Consider the following 27,912-nt stretch of genomic DNA (forward strand, 5'->3'; position numbering starts at 1 on the left):
AGCAGTACCAGTACCCACCCACATCCTCTCACAGCAGTACCAGTACCCACCCACATCCTCTCACAGCAGTACCAGTACCCAACCACATCCTCTCACAGCAGTACCAGTACCCGCCCACATCCTCTCACAGCAGTACCAGTACCCACCCACATCCTCTCACAGCAGTGCCAGTACCCACCCACATCCTCTCACAGCAGTGCCAGTACCCACCCACATCCTCTCACAGCAGTGCCAGTACCCACCCACATCCTCCCACAGCAGTGCCAGTACCCACCCACATCCTCCCACAGCAGTACCAGTAGCCACCCACATCCTCCCACAGCAGTACCAGTACCCACCCACATCCTCCCACAGCAGTACCAGTACCCACCCACATCCTCCCACAGCAGTACCAGTACCCACATCCTCCCACAACAGTACCAGTACCCACCCAAATCCTCCCACAACAGTACCAGTACCCACCCACATCCTCCCACAGCAGTACCAGTACCCACTCACATCCTCCCACAGAAATACCAGTACCCACCCACATCCTCCCACAGCAGTACCAATACCCACCCCCATCCTCTCACAGCAGTACCAGTACCCACCCACAGCAGCACCAGTACCCATCCACATCCTCCCACAGCAGCACCAGTACCCACCCACATCCTCTTACAGGAGCACCAGTACTCACCCACATCCTCCCACAGCAGTACCAGTACCCACCCACATCCTCCCACAGCAGTACCAGTACCCACCCACATCCTCCCACAGCAGTACCAGTACCCACATCCTCCCACAACAGTACCAGTACCCACCCAAATCCTCCCACAACAGTACCAGTACCCACCCACATCCTCCCACAACAGTACCAGTACCCACCCACATCTTCCCACAGCAGTACCCACCCACATCCTTTCACAGCAGTACCAGTACCCACCCACAGTAGCACCAGTACCCATCCACATCCTCCCACAGCAGTACCAGTACTCACCCACTTGTAGAGTAGCAGGTGTACACACCCACTTCCACTTACAGCAGTACCACTACCCAGCCACATCCTCCCACAGCAGTACCAGAACCCACCCACATCCTCCCACAGCAGTACCAGTACTCACCCACATCCTCCCACAGCAGTACCAGTACCCACCCGCATCCTCCCACAGCAGTACCAGTACTCACCCACATCCTCCCACAGCAGTACCAGTACTCACCCACATCCTCCCACAGCAGTACCAGTACTCACCCACATCCTCCCACAGCAGTACCAGTACTCACCCACATCCTCCCACAGCAGTACCAGTACTCACCCACATCCTCCCACAGCAGTACCAGTACCCGCCCACATCCTCCCACAGCAGTACCAGTACCCGCCCACATCCTCCCACAGCAGTACCAGTACCCGCCCACATCCTCCCACAGCAGTACCAGTACCCGCCCACATCCTCCCACAGCAGTACCAGTACCCGCCCACACCCTCCCACAGCAGTACCAGTACCCGCCCACATCCTCCCACAGCAGTACCAGTACCCGCCCACATCCTCCCACAGCAGTACCAGTACCCGCCCACATCCTCCCACAGCAGTACCAGTACCCGCCCACATCCTCCCACAGCAGTACCAGTACCCACCCACATCCTCCCACAGCAGTACCAGTACCCACCCACATCCTCCCACAGCAGTACCAGTACCCACCCACATCCTCCCACAGCAGTACCCATACCCACCCACATCCTCCCACAGCAGTACCAGTACTCACCCACATCCTCCCACAGCAGTACCAGTACCCACCCACATCCTCCCACAGCAGTACCAGTACTCACCCACATCCTCCCACAGCAGTACCAGTACCCACCCACATCCTTCCACAGCAGTACCAGTACTCACCCACATCCTCCCACAGCAGTTCCAGTACTCACCCACATCCTCCCACAGCAGTACCAGTACCCACCCACATCATCCCACAGCAGTACCAGTACTCACCCACATCCTCCCACAGCAGTACCAGTACCCACCCACATCCTCCCACAGCAGTACCAGTACCCACCCACATCCTCCCACAGCAGTACCAGTACCCACCCACATCCTCCCACAGCAGTACCAGTACTCACCCACATCCTCTCACAGCAGTACTAGTACCCACCCACATCCTCCCATAGCAGTACTAGTACCCACCCACATCCTCCCACAGCAGTACTAGTACCCACCCACATCCTCCCATAGCAGTACCAGCACCAGTACCCACCCACATCCTCCCATAGCAGTACCAGCACCCACCCACATCCTCCCACAGCAGTACCAGTACCCACCCACATCCTCCCACAGCAGTACCAGTACCCACCCACATCCTCCCACAGCAGTACCAGTACTCACCCACATCCTCTCACAGCAGTACTAGTACCCACCCACATCCTCCCATAGCAGTACTAGTAGCCACCCACATCCTCCCATAGCAGTACTAGTACCCACCCACATCCTCCTATAGCAGTACCAGCACCAGTACCCACCCACATCCTCCCATAGCAGTACCAGCACCAGTACCCACCCACATCCTCCCACAGCAGTACCAGAACCCACCCACATCCTCCCACAGCAGTACCAGTACTCAACCACATCCTTCCACAGCAGTACCAGTACCCACCCACATCCTCTCACAGCAGTACCAGTACCCACCCACATCCTCTCACAGCAGTACCAGTACCCACCCACATCCTCTCACAGCAGTACCAGTACCCACCCACATCCTCTCACAGCAGTACCAGTACCCACCCACATCCTCTCACAGCAGTACCAGTACCCACCCACATCCTCTCACAGCAGTACCAGTACCCACCCACATCCTCTCACAGCAGTACCAGTACCCACCCACATCCTCTCACAGCAGTACCAGTACCCACCCACATCCTCTCACAGCAGTACCAGTACCCACCCACATCCTCTCACAGCAGTACCAGTACCCACCCACATCCTCTCACAGCAGTACCAGTACCCACCCACATCCTCCCACAGCAGTGCCAGTACCCACCCACATCCTCCCACAGCAGTACCAGTACCCACCCACATCCTCCCACAGCAGTACCAGTACCCACCCACATCCTCCCACAGCAGTACCAGTACCCACATCCTCCCACAGCAGTACCAGTACCCACATCCTCCCACAACAGTACCAGTACCCACCCAAATCCTCCCACAACAGTACCAGTACCCACCCACATCCTCCCACAAAAGTATCAGTACCCACCCACATCCTCCCACAGCAGTACCAGAACCCACCCACATCCTCCCACAGCAGTACCAGTACCCACTCACATCCTCCCACAGAAATACCAGTACCCACCCACATCCTCCCACAGCAGTACCAATACCCACCCCCATCCTCTCACAGCAGTACCAGTACCCACCCACAGCAGCACCAGTACCCATCCACATCCTCCCACAGCAGCACCAGTACCCACCCACATCCTCTTACAGGAGCACCAGTACTCACCCACATCCTCCCACAGCAGTACCAGTACCCACCCACTTGTAGAGTAGCAGGTGTACACACCCACTTCCACTTACAGCAGTACCAATACCCAGCCACATCCTCCCACAGCAGTACCAGAACCCAGCCACATCCTCCTACAGCAGAATCAGTACCCACCCACATCCTCCCATAACAGTACTAGTACCTACCTACATGCTCTTACAGTAGTATCAGCACCCACCCACATCCTCACAACACTATCAGTACCCACCCAAATCCTCCCACAACAGTACCAGTACCCACCCACATCCTCCCACAACAGTACCAGTACCCACCCACATCTTCCCACAGCAGTACCCACCCACATCCTTTCACAGCAGTACCAGTACCCACCCACAGTAGCACCAGTACCCATCCACATCCTCCCACAGCAGTACCAGTACTCACCCACTTGTAGAGTAGCAGGTGTACACACCCACTTCCACTTACAGCAGTACCAGTACCCAGCCACATCCTCCCACAGCAGTACCAGAACCCACCCACATCCTCCCACAGCAGTACCAGTACTCACCCACATCCTCCCACAGCAGAATCAGTACCCACCCACATCCTCCCACAGCAGAATCAGTACCCACCCACATCCTCCCACAGCAGTACCAGTACCCACCCACATCCTCCCACAGCAGTACCAGTACCCACCCACATCCTCCCACAGCAGTACCAGTACTCATCCACATCCTCTCACAGCAGTACTAGTACCCACCCACATCCTCCCATAGCAGTACTAGTAGCCACCCACATCCTCCCATAGCAGTACTAGTACCCACCCACATCCTCCTATAGCAGTACCAGCACCAGTACCCACCCACATCCTCCCATAGCAGTACCAGCACCAGTACCCACCCACATCCTCCCACAGCAGTACCAGAACCCACCCACACCCTCTCACAGCAATACCAGTACCCACCCACATCGTCCCACAGCAGTACCAGTACTCATCCACATCCTCCCACAGCAGTACCAGTACCCACCCACATCCTCCCACAGCAGTACCAGTACTCACCCACATCCTCCCACAGCAGTACCAGTACCCACCCACATCCACCCACATCCTCCCATAGCAGTACCAGCACCAGTACCCACCCACATCGTCCCACAGCAGTACCAGTACTCACCATCTTCATACGCAGCACATTTCTCTTTATATGTCACTTTCACTCTTATAACCACGATCACAAGTAGGAGGTTTGTGGTCAGTAAAGTCCATATCAGAAATGCTGTCGCCTTAGACCAGTTATCTGCAGAAACAGAGCGCAGTGAGGGGCTCACCAAGAACATCAGGTAACAATGCGGTCCGTGACCCACCTTGAGGCAATGAGGAAGAATGAGAAATCTGTCTGGACTGGAGACTCAATATCTCCTACCACAACAGGTCTAAGCTACAAAACGAGGCGTCCGAGGTCTGACATACGAGATACAAGAGGATAGTAGACAGAGTACCGGTCACTGCTCCAGCACAATCTGGGATTCCATTCACAAAGAAAGATGAACTAAGGAACGGTGTATGTCCTTCTTACATGTGTATATGTATATACCCACCCCATAGGTGCATATATATCTCCTTATATGTAGATCCTTCATATGTATATATACACACATATCTAAAAACTAAGTACACCCTCCTGGAATTCTATGGTTTTACGGATCAGGGCATAATAAAAAAAGCATCTGGATATTAGAAAGTCTTATTTTAAGTAAATACAGCCCTGGGTGAAGACTAACATGATAAATTGTCACATGCTTCCATTCCTATGTTTCTGCAGGTACAACGGGGGAAATGTTCAATGTACCTGCAGAGGAATGGGAGCATGTGACCCAAAGAAGCCGGAGGATCAGGAGTCAGCCAGCACCCATACTGATCAGGAACCGGTACCAGGCTCTACCACAGGGGAACAATGATAATAATATTTATATGGTGCCTACATATTCCTCAGCGCTTACAAGACGGGGGAACAGATACAAAAGCCACGGTTACATAGTAATCAGCTAATGGAAACAGTAGGGGTGCAGGGCTCCAACGAGCTTACATACTACAGATAATGGGCGAGAATGCAGAAGGTAAAGGGGCTGGAGAAGTGTACGGTATGGCGGGGTGCAGATGGGCACGGTATGGCGGGGTGCAGATGGGCACGGTATGGCAGGTTGGAGAGTAAGGGATCCTATACACATAGACAAGGGTCAGGCCATATAGTGGCTGAATCAGTATGACTGCAGGGGGCAGTTGATTGTGGCTAGCAGGGATTGCAGTCAGTAGGTCAGGGAGCATGTTATCAGGGAGTACAGAGGGGTTTGGTTAAGAGAATATGGTATGCCTCCCTGAATAGGGGTGTTTTAGAGCAATGAAGAGGAAAAAGCAAAAAATGACTGCCCACAAAGAACAGTCTAGTAAACACTCAGAATCTTCTTGGATGGAGATAAAGTAGTGTTATTGTAAAGAAGAGGAGAGCAGTGGTTGTGGGGGATTCCCTACTGGGAGGAACAGAGGCCACTGTCTGCAGACCTGACACGTCACGAGAGGTGTGCTGTCCTCCAGGTGCACAAATCACAGACGTGTCTGATAGGCTGTCAAGACTCTTCAGTCCTATAGAACACCACCCATTCCTACTAATACATGTAGGACAAATCACACTGCAAAAAAGGAGCTTGCAACTATTTGCGGAGACTCTGAAGACCTCAGAAAGAAGGTGAAGGACCTACAAGCAGAGATGATCTTCTCATCCATCCTCCCAGTGGATGGCCATGGAATAAGAAGATGGAATAGGATTCTAGAGGTGAACAACTGCTATGTTGATGGTGACGTCAGCAAAGATTTGGGTTTCTAGACCATGGAGTGAATTACCTATATGATGGACTGCTTGCTAGAGACGGGTTGCACCTTACAAACAGGTAAGCCTATATTTGGTGGGCGCCTTGCTTCACTGATTAGGAGAGCTTTACACTACAACAATATGGGAAGGGAAGTGAAAGGCAAAAATATACAGCTAATTAATACAACTGAGAACCTCGCTATTAGAAGTGGAAAGAAAGTACAAAGAAAAACAATTCAGAAGGAAAGTAGAGGAGCAAGAGACCCCGATCACAAACTAACATGTTCCTACACAAATGCCCAGAGCATGGGAAACAAACAAGGAGAATTGGAGCTCCGAACACAGGAAGAGAAATATGATGGATGACACACATGATTATATTCAAGGCTTGAAGGATACAATGTATCTATAAGAAACAGACCTAATAAAAGGGGAGGAGGTGTTGTGTTGTATGTTAGGAGAACATTCATCTCCACAGAGATTCAAGCTTCAGAGCTGGGAGTTCTGTAGAAACTGTTTGGGTAGGACTACAAAGAGAGAACAACAGAAAGGACACCATTGTAGGCATTTACTATAGGCCGCCTGGACAAGCAGAAGATATGGAGGAACTCTTTCTACATCAGATGGCCAAGCTCCCAAAGAAGCCCAACATTGTGATCATGGGAGATTTTACCCATCCAGACATTTGTTGGGAATCTCTCAGGTAAAAGTAATGGGTCCAACAGATTCTTAGCCGCTCTTGGTTACAACGTTATCTTCCAGAAGGTTGAAGCGAAAACAAGTACCTAATTCTTACCAACAGTGAGGGAATGGTTGAGGAAGTAAAGGTGGTAGGACCTTAGGAGGCAGCGATCATGATATTGTTGGATCACTGACTTACACATAGATGTTGCTGGGGTCGCGATTGCAACCCGGCCCCTAAGCCAGGGGGGCCAGACAGCCTCCTTTCCACATGCTGACTGACCACAGAGATACTTTTACTAAGGTCTCTGTGCGGGCCGGTAGCTTCTCCTGCATACCATCACTTCCTCCCTCCACCCAGACTCCTCCCCTGTCTTGCTCTCCTGCACTGAGATCATTAGAGGGGAGGAGTCTAAGCAGAGGTCCGGTAGGAAGCTAGTGTGCAGGAAAAAACTACCAACCTGCGCAGAGACCTTAATGAAAGTAACTCTGCAGTTAAGGAGCAGAACATCCTGTGTGTGTGTGGGCTGCGGGGGACGAGGAGTGTTCGGTATAATGTGGAGTGTGGGGAGGAGAACGAGGGGCATTCTGTGTGATGGGGAGTGGGGGAGTATGGGGAGTATTAGGATGTCGTCGAGGCATTCCTCTGCTATCCCTTGGGTATTAGGATGTCGTCGAGTCCTTCTTCTGCTACCCCTTGGGTATTAGGATGTCGTCGAGTCCATCTTCTGCTACCCCTTGGGTATTAGGATGTCGTCGAGGCATTCCTCTGCTATCCCTTGGGTATTAGGATGTCGTCGAGGCCTTCTTCTGCTACCCCTTGGGTATTAGAATGTTGTCGAGGCCTTCCTCTGCTACCCCTTGGGTATTAGGATGTCGTCGAGGCCTTCCTGTGCTACCCCATGGGTATTAGGATGTCGTCGAGGCCTTCCTCTGCTACCCCATGGGTATTAGGATGTCGTCGAGCCCTTCTTCTGCTTCCCCATGGGTATTAGGTTGTCGTCGAGGCCTTCCTCTGCTACCCCATGGGTATTAGGATGTCGTCGAGGCCTTCCTCTGCTACCCCTTGGGTATTAGGATGTCGTTGAGGCCTTCCTCTGCTACCCCTTGGGTATTAGGATGTCGTCGAGGCCTTCCTCTGCTACCCCATGGGTATTAGGTTGTCGTCGAGTCCTTCCTCTGCTACCCCATGGGTATTAGGTTGTCGTCGAGGCCTTCCTCTGCTACCCCTTGGGTATTAGAATGTCGTCGAGGCCTTCCTCTGCTACCCCATGGGTATTAGGTTGTCGTCGAGGCCTTCCTCTGCTACCCCTTGGGTATTAGAATGTCGTCGAGGCCTTCCTCTGCTACCCCATGGGTATTAGGATGTCGTCGAGGCCTTCCTCTGCTACCCCTTGGGTATTAGGATGTCGTCGAGTCCTTCTTCTGCTACCACTTGGGTATTAGGGTGTCGTCGAGGCATTCCTCTGCTATCCCATGGGTATTAGGATGTCGTCAAGGCCTTCTTCTGCTACCCCTTGGGTATTAGAATGTCGTCGAGGCCTTCCTCTGCTACCCCTTGGGTATTAGGATGTCGTCAAGGCCTTCTTCTGCTACCCCTTGGGTATTAGAATGTCGTCGAGGCCTTCCTCTGCTACCCCTTGGGTATTAGGATGTCTTCGAGGCCTTCCTGTGCTACCCCATGGGTATTAGGATGTCGTCGAGGCCTTCCTCTGCTACCCCATGGGTATTAGGATGTCGTCGAGGCCTTCCTCTGCTACCCCATGGGTATTAGGTTGTCGTCGAGGCCTTCCTCTGCTACCCCTTGGGTATTAGAATGTCGTCGAGGCCTTCCTCTGCTACCCCATGGGTATTAGGATGTCGTCGAGGCCTTCCTCTGCTACCCCTTGGGTATTAGGATGTCATCGAGTCCTTCTTCTGCTTCCCTATGGGTATTAGGATGTCGTTTGGGGCCTTCCTCTTCTACCCCTTGGGTATTAGGATGTCGTCGAGGCCTTCCTCTTCTACCCCTTGGGTATTAGGATGTCGTCGAGGCCTTCCTCTGCTACCTTATGGGTATTAGGATGTCGTCGAGTCCTTCTTCTGCTACCCCTTGGGTATTAGGATGTCGTCGAGGCCTTCCTCTGCTACCCCATGGGTATAAGGATGTCGCCGAGTCCTTCTTCTGCTACCCCTTGGGTATTAGGATGTCGTCGAGGCCTTCCTCTGCTACCCCATGGGTATAAGGATGTCGCCGAGTCCTTCTTCTGCTACCCCTTGGGTATTAGGATGTCGTCGAGGCATTCCTCTGCTACCCCTTGGGTATTAGGATGTCGTCGAGGCCTTCCTCTGCTACCCCTTGGATGTTATGCTCCCCATTTTATTTTATGATTTGCCCCTCCCCCCACCTCTGTCCCTTTGGTCCTCCCCTTTCCTTCTTTAACCCCCCTTTCCTATCTCTTTCCTACTTTAGGTTTCCATGTCAGTATTAGTAACGTACTTCTATATTGTATGCGGTTTGCCTAACTGTTTGAGACTCTCCTCAGATGATATTGATGCTCTCTTCTGCTCAATGATGTAATTGCCAACTGATACCTCCATAAAACCAGACCATCGGTAATGATACATTGTTACCAAGTATATTCTATGCTTGTCTGGAGGCCGCATGTTATTGTATTGGGAGAAACTTTCAATAAAAATTTGATTTAAAAAAAAGCTACCCATAAACCTCCAGCTCGCCCCGCATTAAACGAGCCCTCATACCGCCAGCTGATGGAAACATATAAAAGGTATGGCTTAGGAAAAGTGGAGACGAGAAACCCAAAACCTCATTGCATCCTTATAGCTGAAGTAGGTAGTGTGCTTAATGGGTTAAAGAGCAGAAGGAGGGCATTGTTAGCAGCGTGCGGCGTGTTGGGGAGCCATGAAGCCAAACATGTCTGTCCGGATTCTGCAGAGATGAATGGGGGCTGGAAAAAGGACTAGTGGTGGTCTGGGCCGGCTAGAGATGAAAACTGAAAGTGACGGTCACCAGCGATCACGGGAGGTAACTGCACGGTAATCACTATCAGCGGGCAGCATCTGACTTCACTATTAGAGGTATACTAGACCTGAGCAGCTGTATTGGTGACTGCGGGCTCAATGCCACAGCCGTAAGCGTACAGCACTGTAGTCACACAGTGCCCACCCGGAGGGCCCGCGTATGGCTTCGTACAGCACTGTAGTCACACAGTGCCCATCCGGCAGGGCCTGCGTATGGCTTCGTACTGCACTGCTGTCACACAGTGCCCATCCGGCAGGGCCCGCGTATGGCTTCGTACAGCACTGTAGTCACACAGTGCCCATCCGGCAGGGCCTGCGTATGGCTTCGTACAGCACTGTAGTCACACAGTGCCCATCCGGCAGGGCCCGCGTATGGCTTCGTACAGCACTGCTGTCACACAGTCCCCATCTGGCAGGGCCCGCGTATGGCTTCGTACAGCACTGCTCTCACACAGTGCCCATCCGGCAGGGCCCGCATATGGCTTCGTACAGCACTGTAGTCACACAGTGCCCATCCGGCAGGGCCCGCGTATGGCTTCGTACAGCACTGTTGTCACACAGTGCCCATCCGGCAGGGCCCGCGTATGGCTTCGTACAGCACTGTAGTCACACAGTGCCCATCCGGCAGGGCCCGCGTATGGCTTCGTACAGCACTGTAGTCAAACAGTGCCCATCCGGCAGGGCCCGCGTATGGCTTCGTACAGCAGTGTTGTCACACAGTGCCCATCCGGCAGGGCCCGCGTATGGCTTCGTATAGCACTGTAGTCACACAGTGCCCATCCGGCAGGGCCCGCGTATGGCTTCGTACAGCACTGCTGTCACACAGTGCCCATCCGGCAGGGCCTGCGTATGGCTTCGTACAGTACTGCTGTCACACAGTGCCCATCCGGCAGGGCCCGCGTATGGCTTCGTACAGCACTGTAGTCACACAGTGCCCATCCGGCAGGGCCCGCGTATGGCTTCGTACAGCACTGCTGTCACACAGTGCCCATCCGGCAGGGCCCGCGTATGGCTTCGTACAGCACTGCTGTCACACAGTCCCCATCCGGCAGGGCCCGCGTATGGCTTCGTACAGCAGTGTTGTCACACAGTGCCCATCCGGCAGGGCCCACGTATGGCTTCGTACAGCACTGTAGTCACACAGTGCCCATCCGGCAGGGCCCGCGTATGGCTTCGTACAGCACTGTAGTCACACAGTGCCCATCCGGCAGGGCCCGCGTATGGCTTCGTACAGCAGTGTTGTCACACAGTCCCCATCCGGCAGGGCCCGCGTATGGCTTCGTACAGCACTGTAGTCACACAGTGCCCATCCGGCAGGGCCCGCGTATGGCTTCGTATAGCACTGTAGTCACACAGTGCCCATCCGGCAGGGCCCGCGTATGGCTTCGTACAGCACTGTAGTCACACAGTGCCCATCTGGCAGGGCCCGCGTATGGCTTCGTACAGCACTGTAGTCACACAGTGCCCATCCGGCAGGGCCCGCGTATGGCTTCTTACTGCACTGCTGTCACACAGTGCCCATCTGGCAGGGCCCGCGTATGGCTTCGTACAGCACTGTAGTCACACAGTGCCCATCCGGCAGGGCCCGCGTATGGCTTCGTACAGCACTGTAGTCACACAGTGCCCATCCGGCAGGGCCCGCGTATGGCTTCGTACAGCAGTGTTGTCACACAGTGCCCATCCGGCAGGGCCCGCGTATGGCTTCGTACAGCACTGTAGTCACACAGTGCCCATCCGTCAGGGCCCGCGTATGGCTTCGTATAGCACTGTAGTCACACAGTGCCCATCCGGCAGGGCCCGCGTATGGCTTCGTACAGCAGTGTTGTCACACAGTGCCCATCCGGCAGGGCCCGCGTATGGCTTCGTATAGCACTGTAGTCACACAGTGCCCATCCGGCAGGGCCCGCGTATGGCTTCGTACAGCAGTGTTGTCACACAGTGCCCATCCGGCAGGGCCCGCGTATGGCTTCGTATAGCACTGTAGTCACACAGTGCCCATCCGGCAGGGCCCGCGTATGGCTTCGTATAGCACTGTAGTCACACAGTGCCCATCCGGCAGGGCCCGCGTATGGCTTCGTACAGCACTGCTGTCACACAGTGCCCATCCGGCAGGGCCCGTGTATGGTTTCGTACAGCAGTGTTGTAACACAGTGCCCATCCGGCAGGGCCCGCGTATGGCTTCGTACAGCAGTGTTGTAACACAGTCCCCATCCGGCAGGGCCCGCGTATGGCTTCGTACAGCACTGTAGTCACACAGTGCCCATCCGGCAGGGCCCGCGTATGGCTTCGTACAGCACTGTAGTCACACAGTGCCCATCCGGCAGGGCCCGCGTATGGCTTCGTACAGCACTGTAGTCACACAGTGCCCATCCGGCAGGGCCCGCGTATGGCTTCGTACAGCACTGTAGTCACACAGTGCCCATCCGGCAGGGCCCGCGTATGGCTTCGTACAGCACTGTAGTCACACAGTGCCCATCCGGCAGGGCCCGCGTATGGCTTCGTACAGCACTGCTCTCACACAGTGCCCATCCGGCAGGGCCCTGTATGGCTTCGTACAGCACTGTAGTCACACAGTGCCCATCCGGCAGGGCCCGCGTATGGCTTCGTACAGCACTGTAGTCACACAGTGCCCATCCGGCAGGGCCCGCGTATGGCTTCGTACAGCACTGTAGTCACACAGTGCCCATCCGGCAGGGCCCGCGTATGGCTTCGTACAGCACGGTGCATGCCTGCATATGTGCAGTGGGATTCTTTTTAACTCTCCGCTTTGTTCAGAGTGACAATGCGTATGGAAACAATGTATTACGTATGGGCAGCGTATCATACAAGTGTACAGGGCTCACGTTGCGTGGTACGCAGAGAAAGAGAGCATGCTGGGATTTATTTCTCTTGCATATCTACACGCAGCCCATTGACTTTTATTGACTCCGGTTACTGCGCACCACGTGTGTGTGCGCAACGCACGCATGATACGTGGTGAAAACCTGGTGGTGGATATGAGCCCCAATATGGTATAAAAGTTAGTTTATGTTGTCTCTATTGTACATATTGTTATTATGCTGGCTCCAATGTGTATGTGTGTGTATTATATATATATGTATATATATATATACATACATACATACATACATACATACATACATACATACACACACTTTTTTCTTCTTTCTTGGGGAAGCAAGGCATGCCTTGGGGCTTGTGTTCTGGATGATTTAAAACTCTGGCAAAACTGGTTCATTTAAAACAAAAAAGAGTAATGTAGCCAAAAGTGATGTACAAAGAGTAGCCGTGAAAAGGAGTGGGGGTGGAGGGGTCTGGAGGGGGGCCCCCAAGCTAAACTTTTGCACCCGGGCCCATGAGCCTCTAGCTACTGCTCTGCTTTGGATGTTGGATAACAAGGGGAGGAAGACCTGAGAAGACTCAGACCTCAAGGTTGGATTTCAGAAAGGCAGATTTTACTGAACTCAGAAAGAGGAAGAATCCAATGGCTGGATGTTCTTAAGGACAGAAATGTCCAAGAAGGTTGGGAAATATTGTGGAATGAGATTCTCAAAGCACAATCGTTACCAAACCCTAAAAGAAGGAAGAATGGGAAGCATTTAAAGAGACCCGGATGGATGAACACAGAACTTGCACACATGTTAAAGAGGAAGAAAATATGTTTATTAAATGGAAAGAGGGGGAATATCTAAAGAAGAAGATAATGGGGTCTGCAGGAACTGTAGGGCAAGGGTCAGAAAAGCTAAAGCTGATAATGAACTGAGGCTTGTAAGAGAGGCCAAAAGCAATGAAAAAGGATTTGGGGGTCGAAAGCAAAAGAAAAGTCAAAGATGCTATTGGATGGCTTCAGGATGAAAATGGTGAATTGGTTAAGAATGATGGTGAGAAGGAAGAACATTTAAATTCCTATTTTTATGTTTTCTCTCATCAGCTGATCTTCCCTGTGCTATTGGGGGATACAAGACTATAGGCCATCTATAAACAGAGAGATGGTGAGGGAACACAGACAGACTGGAGCAAGTTCAGAGAAGAGTTACCAAGATGGTGAGCGGTCTGCAAATCATGTCCTATGAGGAACGGTTAAAGGATCTGGGAATGTTTAGCAGAAGAGAAGGCTGAGAGGAGACTTAATAGCTGCCTACAAATATCTGAAGGGCTGTCACAGTGCAGAGGGATCAGCCCTATTCTCATCTGCACAAGGAAAGACTAGAAGCAATGGGATGAAACTGAAAGGGAGGAGACACAGATTAGATATTAGACAGGGAGGGCAGGGGCGTAACTATAGAGGATGTAGGGGATGCGGTTGCACCCAAGCCCAGAAGCCTTAGGCCTCATGTCCACGGGGAAAATCGGGCCCGCTACGGATTCTCCATGTAGAATCTGCAGCGGGTCCCTCCTGCCCCGCGGACGTGAGCGCTGAAAATACAAATAAATAAGAATTTACCTATCCGTAGCGGGCGGCGAAGCTCTGCTCTTCCTCACGGCCGGATCTTCTTTTTCGGCCGACGGATGAATTCCTCACGCTGGCGGCACGTCGCCGGCACGTCGTCGACGTGCCGCGCACATGCGCCGGGCACATCCGCCGAGCCGAAGCAAGGGAGATGCGGCCGTGAGGAAGAGAAGACCTTCCCGGCCCGCTGCGGGTGAGTAAATTCTTTAAATTCCTATTTTAGGTCTCCCGCGGATCCGGACAGCTTCCATAGGCTTCAATAGAAGCCTGCGGGAGCCGTCCCCGCGGGAGACCCGCACGAAAATGGAGCATGGTCCAGATTTTTTCATGCTCCATTTTTTTTAAAATCCCTTTTATTGACGATCCGCGGGTATTTATGTACCCGCGGGTGGTCAATGCATCCCTATGGGGTGCGGATCCGCGTGCAGGTAATCCGCTGCGGATCCTAAATCATATTTTCCCCGTGGACATGAGCCCTTAGGGGGCCCATAAGGCCTCTCTTCTCCATATAGGGAGCCCAGTACTATGAATAAAGCATTATAGTTGGGGGCCCTGTTACAGGTTTTGCATTGGGGCCCAGGAGCTTTAAGTTATGTCTCTGTGCAGCATGGTTTAGGTATGGGTAAAGATACAGATAGAGGGGGGGCCCAGCTCACGTTTTGCATCAGGGCCTCTGAGCCTTTAGTTACATCCCTGAGTGAGCGGGATCAATGAGTGGAACAGGTTACCACAGGAGGTGGGGAGTTCTCCTTAAATGTAAAAAGTACATACATCCTTACTGCTTACATAAGAATTAAGAGTGTAAGTAATAAGTAATGACCAGATGCTACTAATCACATGTCCTCAATTAACTGATCATCAGCAAGTGTGGCCACCTCTATGAAAGCAGAAGTTTTGGCAGTTTGATGGTCTGCAGAATTCAGGCATGTGTTAGCACAATTCCAGAGGAAAGACATCAGAAATCATCTTAGAAAAGCAATTGTTGCAGCCCATCGATCTGGGGACGATTATAGGGACAAACAATCTGGAGTCTTTCTACAGTGTTAAGCATTGAAGACAGCCGACGATCTTCCCAGGAGAGCAACGCTCAGAGAAATTGCAAAAAACAGCTACATCTCACATTCTAAATGCTCAGTAAGCATGTTAATTGTTTAAGCTCATGACTGTCCAATTATAAAAAAGCTGAGCAGCTATGGCATGTGTGGAGGGCTGCTAGGAGAAAGAACATGGCAGCATTGTAGTCCGGCTAAAGATGCATGTGAACAAACCACAAGACTCCTGGAACAATGCCTTTTGGACAGATGACTACAGAGTGGAGATGTTTGGCCATAATGCCAGCATTGTATTTAGCAAAAACCAAGCAGCATATTGGCACCAAGACGTCATATCAACTGTCAGACAGGGTGGTGGAGGGATGATGTGGGCTTGCTTTTCAGCGACAAGACCTGGACACCTTGCAGTCAACCGTACCCTCCACTGTATACCAAAATATTCTAGAGTCACATGTGAGGCCATGTATCCAAAATCTAAGGATTTGGCGGCAACACTGCAGCAAGGTCTGAAAGGCCCAGGGCAGCTGTATAGAACCGCCGGAGCCGGGAGCCCGCAGAGCGGTAGGCGGGAGGCGGCATGAAAAGGTGAACGGGGAGGAGTGACGTCATCGGGCGCAGCAGATCATGGGAGGGGGCGGGGCCTCCGTCGGGAGGCCCTATATAAGGAGGAACAAGCAAGGGAGAAGGCAGAGCGGCGAAAAGAAGGAGAACGAACAGAGTGAAGGCAAGAGAGCGAAAACGTCGGGAGAAGACAGCGGAGTTCGGAGAGCGGAGAACGAAGAGAGGAAGGGCGGCAGCGGAGCGACGAGCGCTGAAGAAGAGTGCGGCAGCGAAGCGGCGAGCGCAAAGAAAAGTCCGAGGGAGCTGAAGTCGGCAGTGTCGGGCGAACGGAAGGAAGAAAGCGGAGCACGGTACTTACAGTCAGCAGCGGCGATCAGAAGGCGGCAAGCAACAAAAGGAATACCGGCCAGGTGTGCATTGACCCAACACCGGAAGAAGTCCTGAGGAGGCGGAGCTACAGCGATTAACAGGAAGTCACTGAAGACAGAAGTAAGGGCCTAATTTATCAGCAGCTGAAGGAATGGAGGCGGTCCTGGAACGAATTCGGGCAGCAGCAGAGGAGAGAGGCCTGGAATGGCTGCTACAGCTATCGAACCAAGGACTCATCGCAGGGGATGGATCTACTTCGAGGACTGCCGACTTGAGGAACGCTGCAACCCAGGACATGAGGGCAGGTAGCGTACAGCCTTCAGGAGCAATGCCGATGGAGGGAAGCAGCTCGGCGATGGGTGCGGGGCCGGCGGCGGCAGCACCAGCGGGGCACACGAAAGAGCTAAGACCGCGGAGGGCCCGTGCACCAGAAAGGTTTAGCCCCGAGCACGGACCCTCGCGGGGAAAAAGGAGGCGGAGTGGCTCCCCGGCCCCCCCACATAGCACGCTTCCCCTGGCAACACCAACAGGCAGGGGAAGCAAGGCGGGGAGAACTCCAGCGAGGCAAAAGAGGACGGCAGGCAGCGTGGGGTCCCGTGCTGAGAGGGGGGCGGGACCTACCGCTAGTCGGCAAGCAAAGAGCAGGAGGCGAGATGGAGGCGGCGCTGCAGAGCAGGAGCAAGCCTGCTGCGAGTCAGGAGCACAGCGGCCCGGTACATCGACGGGCCTGACGGCAAGAAGAAACGAGGCGTCTGCAGGGTCAGCAGAGCGGTCGCAGCACAGCGGGGGTCAGGAAGAAGCTCGATCTGGAGGTCCGGCGGCTGGTGGGCCCACAGCTCCCACGCGGCCAGGTGAGTCACACTCCATGTACAGTATGTCTTGTAATTTTAGTAATACAGAAAATGTGGGTGGTAGGTATACGAGGTTTAGTAATGTTAGTAATGTTAACCGTGCAGAAAATGCGGGGGATATGTTTACCATGTCTAGTAATGCTAATATCGCCGAAAATGTGGGGGATATGTGCGGGATGCCCAGTTATGTTAATCGGGGGGGAATGGCTGGGAGCAATGTGGGTCAACAATCTGGGACTAGTGGATCTACACCTAGCGTGTGCAACGATGCATCGGCAATGCTGGGTTTCATTGTAGAATTCTTGAGGCGTCAGGGGGGGGGTGGTAATCCATCGCCTGTCACGGCATGGAGCTCACCATGCAATGCGTCATCCAGCATAGAGGAAGGTCGGTTGAGACTCCTAGCTGGGGGGACTGGGGCAGGACAGGCGATTGGAAGCAGTCAAACCCCTCTTACAATAGAGAGAGGACCCACGGCAACATCATTTGTCGCCGGGGAAAACCTACAGACAGAGGCAATAATGGGGGCCTCAGAGGCAGGGGCAGCAGCAGGTGTCACGGTGGCAGTACAGACAGAAAGAGATGGGGAGGGAGTAAGGTTAGACGACAGAGCAAAGGGCGAAGTATACGTCTGCTTTGAGGGACCTCTGGGGGCGCATCTCAAAAAAGAGGTGAGAGAGAAGATTTGGAAGGACGAATATGTTGAGATATTCTCCCTCCTCCCCTTGGAAAAATTTAATTTGGACAAGGGGAAGAGAACGGACTTTAAAAAAGAGGAGGAAGAGAAGAGGAGATGGCGCTTAATTCCCCAGACGTTCGCTAATTGGCTACAAGCGTTTGCCATTTTAGCCAGCGTGATAGGAGAAAAAGCGCCGGAAAATTGTTCCGGCCTTTTTTGCTACATGGACTCAATAGGGGAGGCTTATAGGGTATACGGGGGCCAGACATGGATACGTTACGATGAGCAATTTAGGCAGCGTAAGGCAGTGCGCCCATCTATCAGATGGGAGCACAAAGATATAGGCCTATGGTTGAGGGTAATGGCCCCCGCACGATTTGGACAGCCCTTTCAGGGAAATTCCGGGTCATTCGGCCTGGCCACTAGTTCAGCAGGGGGCCAAGGCAGCACAGCGGGGGGGGGAACAGGCTCGGGTACTGTTGGCAATACAATGAGGGACAGTGTAAGTATGGGGCAACATGCAAATTTCGGCATGCCTGCTCCCATTGCAGTGCAGGCTCCCACGGAGCGGCACGGTGCTTTAAAAAAGGCAAGGGAAAAGGGCCCGGCGGTTTTACAAAAAGGGACGACCCCGGTGATTTTGGAAGAGATGTTACCTCATCTAAATAGGTACCCTGATAGAGAGAAGGCGGAATTGCTGTATAAGGGTTTCAGGGATGGGTTTCACATCCCTGCCCCGTTGCATGCGGTCCCCTTTTCGTTAAAAAACTTGCGATCAGCATTAGAGTTCCCGGAGGTGGTGTCAGAGAAGTTAAAAAAGGAGTTACGGTTGGGGCGCATGGCAGGGCCTTTTAAAGAACCGCCAGTGCCAGATTTCGTGGTGTCTCCTTTGGGGGTGGTCCCAAAGAAGGAGCCGAATAAATTTCGGCTTATACACCACTTATCTTATCCGAAAGGCGCATCGGTGAACGACGGAATAGACCAGGAGCTTTGTTCGGTTGTGTATACCTCGTTCGATGCGGCATTGCAATGGATACGAAGGTACGGGAAGGGAGCATTGATGGCAAAGGCGGACGTAGAATCGGCTTTTCGCCTGCTCCCGGTTTCACAGGAAAGCGTGAGGTTGTTGGGGTGCTATTGGGAAGGGGATTATTTTGCGGATCGTTGTTTACCCATGGGATGTTCCATCTCGTGTGCATACTTCGAGGCGTTCAGTTCCTTTTTAGAATGGGTGGTGAAGGATGCGGCTGCGGTGCAATCGATCATTCATTACCTAGACGATTTTCTGTGCGTGGGGCCTGGGGGATCGCCCGTGTGTGCGAGCCTGCTGGGCACTTTACAATGGGTGTCAAGGCGATTCGGGGTGCCGTTAGCTCCCGATAAGACGGAGGGGCCCACTACGTGTTTAAGCTTTCTGGGCATCACCATCGATTCCATTGCGATGGTCTGTCGCCTACCCAAGAATAAATTGGATGATTTACGGGAGGAGTTGCGCGCGGCGCTAGGAAGTAAGAAAATTACGCTAAAAGGGCTGCAGTCACTGTTAGGCAAACTTAACTTTGCCTGCAGGATTATGCCCATGGGTCGGGTGTTTTGCAGACGGTTGGCGTCAGCAACAGCGGGCATTCGGGCACCCCACCATTTCATTCGTTTGCGGGCCAGCCACAAGGCAGACCTGACGATATGGGCTACCTTCCTGGAAAAATATAATGGCAGGTCGGTAATCATGGGCGAGGTTAGCAACAATGTGGACTGGGAGCTATATACTGACGCGGCGGGCAGCACGGGATTCGGGGCCTATTTCCAAGGGAAATGGTGCGCGGGGGAGTGGCCGGAGAAGTGGAAGCAGGAAGGCTTGATACGGAACTTAGTGCTACTGGAGTTATTTCCAATAGTGATGGCCATCATGCTGTGGGGGGAACACTTTCGGGACAAAAAAGTTAAATTTCACTGTGACAACTTGGGGGTGGTGCAAGTTATTAACACACTGTCGGCATCATCCCCCCCGGTGGTAAACTTGCTGCGGCACTTAGTGCTCGAAGCATTGTCGTTAAACATGTGGATAGTGGCGGCTCATGTACCCGGTGTTGACAATTCAATTGCGGATGCTCTCTCTCGGTTTCAGTGGGAGCGGTTCCGGACACTGGCGCCGGGTGCAGAGAGGAAGGGAAGAGAGTGCCCGGATCTAATTTGGAGCATGGTAAGCGAGCAGTGAGGGGCCTGTTAGAGCGGTCACTGGCTCGGCGAACCAGGGTAGCGTATAGCGCAGCGTGGAACGAATGGGAAGAATGGGTGAGAAAGGAGGGGGGCGCGGAATCAGAGGAAGACAGAGTAGGTATGCTACTGAGCTGGTTGGGTAGAAGTGCGGAAGGGGGTAAGTCAGTGGCGCAAGTAAACAAATTTATAGCAGGGCTAGCATTTGGGTTCAAGTTAAGGGGGTTGGGGGATGTGACAAAAAAGTTTTTAGTAACACAGGCGCTGAAGGGCTTCAGGAGAGGTAAGGAGAGTGTAGACACTAGGCGACCAGTTTCCTTTGACATATTAGAAAAATTGGGTAAAGCATTGCATACGGTGTGCGGAAGTGAATTTGAGAGACGATTGTTCAGGGTGGCTTTTTCTCTGGCATTCTTTGGAGCATTCAGGATAAATGAATTGGTGTCTCCAAGCAAAAAGAACGGGGGGGGGGGGGGGGCTGCAGGTAGAGGACGTAAGGTTAGTGGAAGGGAGGTTGGAGTTGCGGATCCGCCGGTCAAAGACAGATCAGCAAGGTCGGGGAAAGATTATTAAATTGGGCGAGGTGCCGGGGGCTCTCATGTGCCCCAAGAGAACATGGGAGCAGTATAGGAGAGGGTTAGAGTCTAGAACAGGCCCCCTGCTGTGCCATGAGAATGGCCAATTTTTATCTCGCTTCCAATTTGTAGCTATATTTAAGCGGACACTGGAAGCGGCAGGGTTCGATAAAGAACAATTTGGGTCACACTCATTTAGGGTGGGAGCAGCGACAGAGGCATCAGTGAGAGGTATGGGGGTGGAAGCTATAAAAAGAATAGGTCGATGGGAGTCCAGACGTTTCGGATCCTATGTACGCCCTCACCTACTTTAAAGGTAAAGGTCAGGGTGAGGGTGGGAGGGGGGGGGGGAAAGGGAAAAAAATAGTAGGAGCAACCGTTACTAAATTATGCCGGTAATTTTGTTTTACAGATGGGCATCCAGCGTTAGTGTGGATCTTAGGACATTCTTATGTCTTCTGGGGGGCGGAGAGAGCGGGAGCACGACCCAACGGCAGGCAGTTACGGTTCCCTAAGAACGAAGCAAGGATAAGGTGGATGGGCATTAGAGGCATGTCCTGGGGCGCGGTTTTGGAGGAGGTAGAAAGGAGGGTGAGAGGGGATAGAGCGCCGGACATATTAGTCATTCATGCAGGGGGTAATGACCTGGGGAAGAGGAGATTTAGGGACCTATCGAGGGACATTCGGTATGACTTCCTTAGGTTACAGGAGTCATACCCGGGAATAGTCGTGGTTTGGTCGGAGCTAGTGCCGAGAAAAGTATGGAGGGGAGCGCGGTCAGAAAAGGGGCTGAACAGGGCGAGAGTAAAATTAAACAAAGAAGTCTCTCGTTTTGTGGGAGGAAAAGGGGGCATAGCAGTGCGGCACATAGACCTGGAAAAAGGCACGGGTAACTATTGGAGGTCAGACGGCGTTCATCTGAACGACATAGGGATGGACCTATGGATGGAAGGATTACAAGAAGGCATCGAGCGAGCGCTGGCAGTGTGGAGGGCGGCGCAGGCTCAAGGGGGTCGAGCCTCGCTTGCGGTGGCGGGGGATGGAGAGGGAACCTTGGAGCCCGTATAGAAGGTAGTGAGGGGAATGGGGGGGGCTAACTAGCCTCCCCCCCCGTTCCTCTCCCTTTTCGAGTTTGGAACCTGTCGCCTCCAGGTATAGGGCGGACCCCTGATAGGGGGAGGAGAGGCTAGCCAAGCCTGGCTAGCCGGCCTCGGGGTCGGTAAAAGATGGCGGCCGGAGGTTAATGGGGAGTGTCGTTGGGCTCCCGAGTCTGCCGACCTGCGGCGGGAGGAAATAGTTAAAAAGTTCGTGGGGATAGCGTCGCCTGAGTCGGCCAAGTTGCGGCAGGTGACCGGGACAGCTATCTCCTTGTAGGGGTGAGGCGGCAGTAGGTGGCAGACACAGGGGTGCGGCTCCAAGGTCCTTTACAGGGATCGGGATATGGTCATCATTAAGGTTGATGTTGAAACAAATTAAAATGTATTTTATGTTGTTTGTGTTAATAAATGGCTGCTGTGGCCAAATTTATCCAACAGAAGGTGTCGGTGGTTTGTTCGACGAATGGTGAGGGAGGGGGAAAGGGGAGGTAAGGCCATTAGCAGCAACGACTCCGTTCTACCTGGGTCAAGGACAGTGATTAGAAAAGGAGCGTCAGCCGGACAGAAGCTATTAACCCAAGGGGTGCTGGAAGAGAGTGAAGATAAGCTCAGGGAACAGAGAGAATGGGACGATGACCACATTTGCCAGACAGAGAAACAGAAGATTTTGTCTGACCAGTACACCTAACAGTACCTCCCCCTTACACCCCCTCTTCCACCTACTGGTTCTCTGCAGAAATTCCTGAAGCTGATGTGGGGCGTTGATGTTCTCAGATGGCTTCCATGGTCTCTCCTCTGGTCTGTAACCCTTCCAATCCACTAGGTAAAAGGTTTTGTTCCTGACCTTGTTAACATCAAGAATATTTTTCACCTTGAAGATGTTCTCTGAACTAAACCAAGTGGCATCTGGTCTGGGATTTTTGTAAAATCTATTGAGCACAAGTGTCTTGAGGAGACATGGAAGGAGTTGGGGATACGCAGGGAGGGAGGGAGTCACAGCCTGTAACAAACAGAATTAATTCTCTCCAACACTTCTAATGGGCCCAAAAATCGTGGGGCGAGGTTATGAGATGGAGATGAGGGTTTGGAGGAAAGCCACTCTTTGTCCCTTGGGACAAACTGCGAAGAGGACCGACGCCTGCAATCAGCAACCCTCTTTATGGAAGGGAGTGACTTCTCCAGATTCACCTTGTCCTCCTGCCAAACCTTGGCAAAACTCTCTGCTGAAGAAGCTGCTCCTGGAACCTCGGAAGTTGTGGAGACTGGCAGGGGAACTCTGGGTTGATGTCCATACACTGTAAAGAAGGGAGAAGTCTTCGTGGAGTCGCTGACATGCTGGTTATGCCCAGGACCGAAGACTGACCCAATCATCCTGGTGAGCATTGGTAAAATGGCGGAGATATCCAGTCAGGATCTGATTGGTACGCTCCACCTGCCCGTTAGACTGTGGATGATAGGCCGAAGAAAAGTCTAATGATATATCCATCAATTTACACAGAGATCTTCAAAATTTAGGTGGAAATTGCACCCCTCTATCTGACACAATGTGCTTAGGAAAGCCAAGGAGGCAGAAAATGTGAGCAATAAATTTCTCGGCAAATTGACTGGCGGATGGCAAACCAGGCAGAGGCACAAAATGGGCCATTTTAGAAAATCGGTCCACTACTACCCATATAACAGTACAGCCAGTGGACGGAGGTAAATCTGTAATCAAGTCCATGGCAATATGCTGCCATGGAGCCTCAGGTATGGGTAATGGACACAAGAGCCCTGTGGGTCTCAGTTTCTGTGGTTTATACTGGGCGCAGGAGGACACAGTTAAAAGGTAAAGGGTATTTATTGTTAATCGTGATCGTGCTCAGACCATGATAGGGGTGTATGATCAGTCCTTTTTGACAAGAAAAAAACCTGCTCCAGCAGACCCAGGCTATAGTCGAATATGTTACGAATAAACCCTCTGGCCAGATTCTCCGTAACATATTCGGCTGTAGTCTGGGTCTCAGGCAGGGAAAGAGGGTATACTCTACCTCAAGGAGGCACGGAACCGGGCACAAGGTCGATTGGGCAATCGCAGGGACAATGTGGTGGCAGACATTCAGCCTCTTTCTTGTCAAAGACATCTGTAAAAGCATGATATGGTTCCGGTAGACCCTGGAGGTTAGATAAGGTAATGTAACTCGGTGGACAGGATGCACAGGAGGCAAGCACTTGGTATAGCAGGTGGTGCCCCAACTTAATACCTCACCAGTACTCCAGTCCAGGTGGGGTTGTGTAATCGAAGCCACAGCAAACCCAGAAGTAGAGAGCTAGTTGCCCCATCCATGAAAAACAGGGAAATCCTCTCAGAATGAAGAGCGCCCATCCTCAACCCCAGCGGCTCTGTGACAAACTGCATTGTTTCAGAGAGAGTACTGCCATTAACAGTAGCAACCATGAGTGGTTTCTTGAGACGCAAATGGGAATTCCATAGCAGTCCACCAAAGCCTGTTGGAGGAAGTTGCTGGCAGAGCCGGAATCCAGGAAAGCCGCCACTGACACCTGGGCACCGTAAAGAACTATGGTTACAGGCAAGTTCAGCCTTGGAGAGGAGCAATTCTCGCTTAGGGTAGCTTCCCCAACTGATCCTAGGTGGAGGAGTTTCCCAGTTTGAGAGGACAAGCGTGAACAAGATGACCTGGAGATCCACAATACATGCAATGGTTTCTAGAACGTCTGTGTGTGCATAGTCTAAGCTGATCCATCTGCGTTGGCTTAGGATCGCTAGACTAGGTAGGGGTCAGCGGCGAGAAAAGTGTTCTCTGACCTCTCTCTTTCATAACTTCCCTGGATCCCTCTTGGAACTGCAGGTCAATCCTCGTAGCCAGAAAAATTAGGGCATCAAATGAGGTAGGAACCTCGCGACCCGCCAAATTGACTTTAATGTGACCTGCTAGTCCCTCCCAGAATGCCGCTACCAGAGCTTCATTGTTCCACCCCAGCTCTGAGGACAAAGTTCGAAACTGGATGGCATATTGGCCTACAGTGAGGTTATTTTGACAGAGACGCAACAGGGTGGACGCAGCTGAAGATGAACGACCGGGCTCATCAAACACCTTTTGAATGGACTCAATGAACAAACTGAGGTTATTAACCAGTGGATCATTGTGTTCCCAGAGAGAATTGACCCACGCCAAAGTCTGACCTGTAAGGCGAGACACTATAAATGTGATTTTGGTGTGATCTGGGAAAAAGTGTGGCAAAAGCTCAAAATGCAAAGTACATTGATTAACAAAGCTGCAACATTGTCTGGGATCCCCATCATAGTGAGACTGTGCCACCGTGTGGGGTCTGGAACCAAAAACGGCAGCTGCCAATGGAGGTGATGCAGTAGTTGCCCGATAGCAGGGGACTGTTGTACCACTATGGCAGAGGGAAAATCAGAAAGACAGGTACTCACATTGTGAAGCTACGCCAAGATTTGCTCATGCCTCTCACATTGATGCATCATGTCCTGGAGTATTTCAGGAAAACCTCTGTAGTTGGAGTCAGCAGGATCCATGGCAGCAGTGTACCGTAAGGACTGTGGATGTGGAACCACATGTGTTAACCTACTGGGTAGATGAAGATCCGATCCAGCACGGCTGACAGCCAACCCCAGTGTGGGAGGCAAAGTACCAGATGAACAGCTCCGTGTATGGATGGACACTTGGGAAGATATCTTGCCCTGAACTGATAACCAGGAGAGGGAAACCCCTGCCTTCAAAAAGAGCACTCGTCCCAATAAGGACAACCCCACAGTCTTCCTTTAGGCACTGACTTACCCTGGTGGGCCACAACACCTATAGGATGTATAAGGTAGAACAGCACTGGGGAGTACAGAAACAAAGAAGGAACAAGCTGACAAGGATAAACAGAGAAGCGGACAGCAGGAATAACAGACCACAGGAGGACACGAACGAAGAACATAGAACACAAGCAGAATGCAAGGTAGCAAGGTAACTGCCAAAGCAGTGGCTGGATGTGAAGGGAACAAACAATCAACAACACTGCAGCAATGTCTGAAAGGCCCAGGGCAGCTATATAGGATGGTGATTAGAAATGAGCATCAGCTGAATTGGAGACCAGAAGCCATTAACCCTAGGAGTGCTGGAAGAGAGTGAAGACAAGCTCTATAATAGATTGATTTCTCTTTTGCTGTTGATCGCTATGATGCGTTACGTTTGCTGTGGTGGTGGAGTTCACTGTAGATAACCCAACTGTCTGTCAGTCCCATTCGTCAGCCTTGGCTGAGTGTGTCCAGCAGAGCCATCACACATCTTGGCGCATGTTGCTAGAATGAGCTGTAGGTCATTAGATGAGCGGGCCGTGCGCGAATCCCTTAGTATATACTTCACTCTTCAGATTTGACTGCGCAAGCACAACTATGCACCCCAGCATCATATGGGCTAGGACGGCCAGCACATGCGCTATACTTTCCATCAAGTCCCTGACAGACAGCACATTAGTGACGGCTTCACTGCGCATGTGCGATCAGTCCCACTACTATCGCGAATACTGACGCTGCCGGTGTGTAGTGTGGGCTCTTCCGGAAGCTTAATGATGACGTTGAACGGATGAGAAGATGTGACCATCACAGTCCTGATATCTCCACTTCGTAGCCAATCACCTGCTGGTAAGGTGGGGGTGGGGCCTTCTATGGTTATTAATGATTGGTTCATTGTGTATATATATGTCAGTTAGTGTCTCAGTGCAAGGCTGGATTCACACGAACGTATATCGGCTCGGTTTTCACGCCGAGCCGATATACGTCGTCTCTCTCTGCAGGGGGGGGGGGGGATGGAAGAGCCAGGAGCAGGAACTGAGCTCCCGCCCCCTCTCTGCCTCCTCTCCACCCCCTCTCCGCCCCTCTGCACTATTTGCATTGAAAGGATGCGGGATGGGGGCGGGGCTAAGTTCCGAGAATTAGCCCCGACCTGCACCGCCTCTCTCAATTGCAAATAGTGCAGAGGGGGCGGAGAGAAGGCAGAGAGGGGGCAGGAGCTCAGTTCCTGCTCCTGGCTCTTCCATCCTCCCCCCCCTGCAGATGAGGACGATGTATATCGGCTCGGTGTGAAAACCGAGCCGATATACGTTCGTGTGAATCCAGCCTTAGTCAGCTTGACAGAGACCACAGCATTGTTCGAAACGTCGCTTGTCCTGTCTGTGTAACCAGTGGAACTACAATAAAGATGTTGGGACCCTTAGGGCTCCTGCACACTTGCGTTTTTCTTGCACGTTTTTTTTCACATGATATCACTGTGGTTTTTAACGCGAATGTCAATGGGGATTAACGTTAAAGTCGCATCGCACAACAATCACAAAGCACGAACTTGTGACGTTTGTGCGATGCATCTCTAACATTGGACAGTCCCATTGACATTTGCGTTAAGAAAAAAGCAGCGATATCGCGTGAAAAAAACGCTCAAGAAAAACCCAAGGGTGCCGGAGCCTTTAAGAAGTTCCCAAGGATTCCCATTTGTGCTGCTCCTCTGAATTACTTTGTACTCTACATTGGAGGATATGAGGAAGCCCAAATCCTGGACCAAGCGCTCTCTCCTACTACTACGGCTCCCCCATCTATGGGCCCTCAGCTTGTGCTGCCGGACACTTTGTGATTTGGCGATCTTTGTAAGATGCGATTTTAACATTAGAAAGTCCATTGAAAAAAATGCAGCGATATTTCAGCGTTAAAAACCCGCTAGTGGGTCAAAACCCTAATTGTGTTACTTACCGCTCTGTATAAGGGCACATATAGATGCAGAATGGGACTATAGACCCTCATAATCAGCAGGTACCCCCATAATTATTAGACATCCCATAATCAATCAGTACATACCCCATAATCATCATATAGCCCCCTAATAAGCAGACCGATTACTGACCTGTAGAGCTCCCCCCCACATGACGGTTCTGAGGTTCTTTGTAGAGGGGGGGACATTGAAGAGTATGGCCATCACATGCTGGAGGGATGACGCTGCTACCTGTGGTACCTGGGCTGTGAGGGTTCTTCTCCCCGCTGCTGACAGACAT

At 52.2% G+C, this 27,912-nt stretch overlaps 1 protein-coding gene across 1 annotated transcript in view; it reads right to left on the minus strand.

The window, feature by feature from the left end:
• Positions 1 to 27,912, minus strand: part of LOC136627210 (CD209 antigen-like protein 2) — a 55,686-nt gene extending 27,774 nt beyond the window's left edge. The window contains exons 1-2 of the mRNA XM_066602140.1: positions 27,765 to 27,912; positions 4,623 to 4,745 (exon numbers count right to left, since the gene is read on the minus strand). Of these exons, the coding sequence (XP_066458237.1) occupies positions 4,623 to 4,745; positions 27,765 to 27,912 (271 nt within the window). The remainder of the gene's footprint in view (positions 1 to 4,622; positions 4,746 to 27,764) is intronic.

Source organism: Eleutherodactylus coqui, chromosome 5 (assembly GCF_035609145.1).
Source record: "Eleutherodactylus coqui strain aEleCoq1 chromosome 5, aEleCoq1.hap1, whole genome shotgun sequence".
NCBI lineage: Eukaryota > Metazoa > Chordata > Amphibia > Anura > Eleutherodactylidae > Eleutherodactylus > Eleutherodactylus coqui.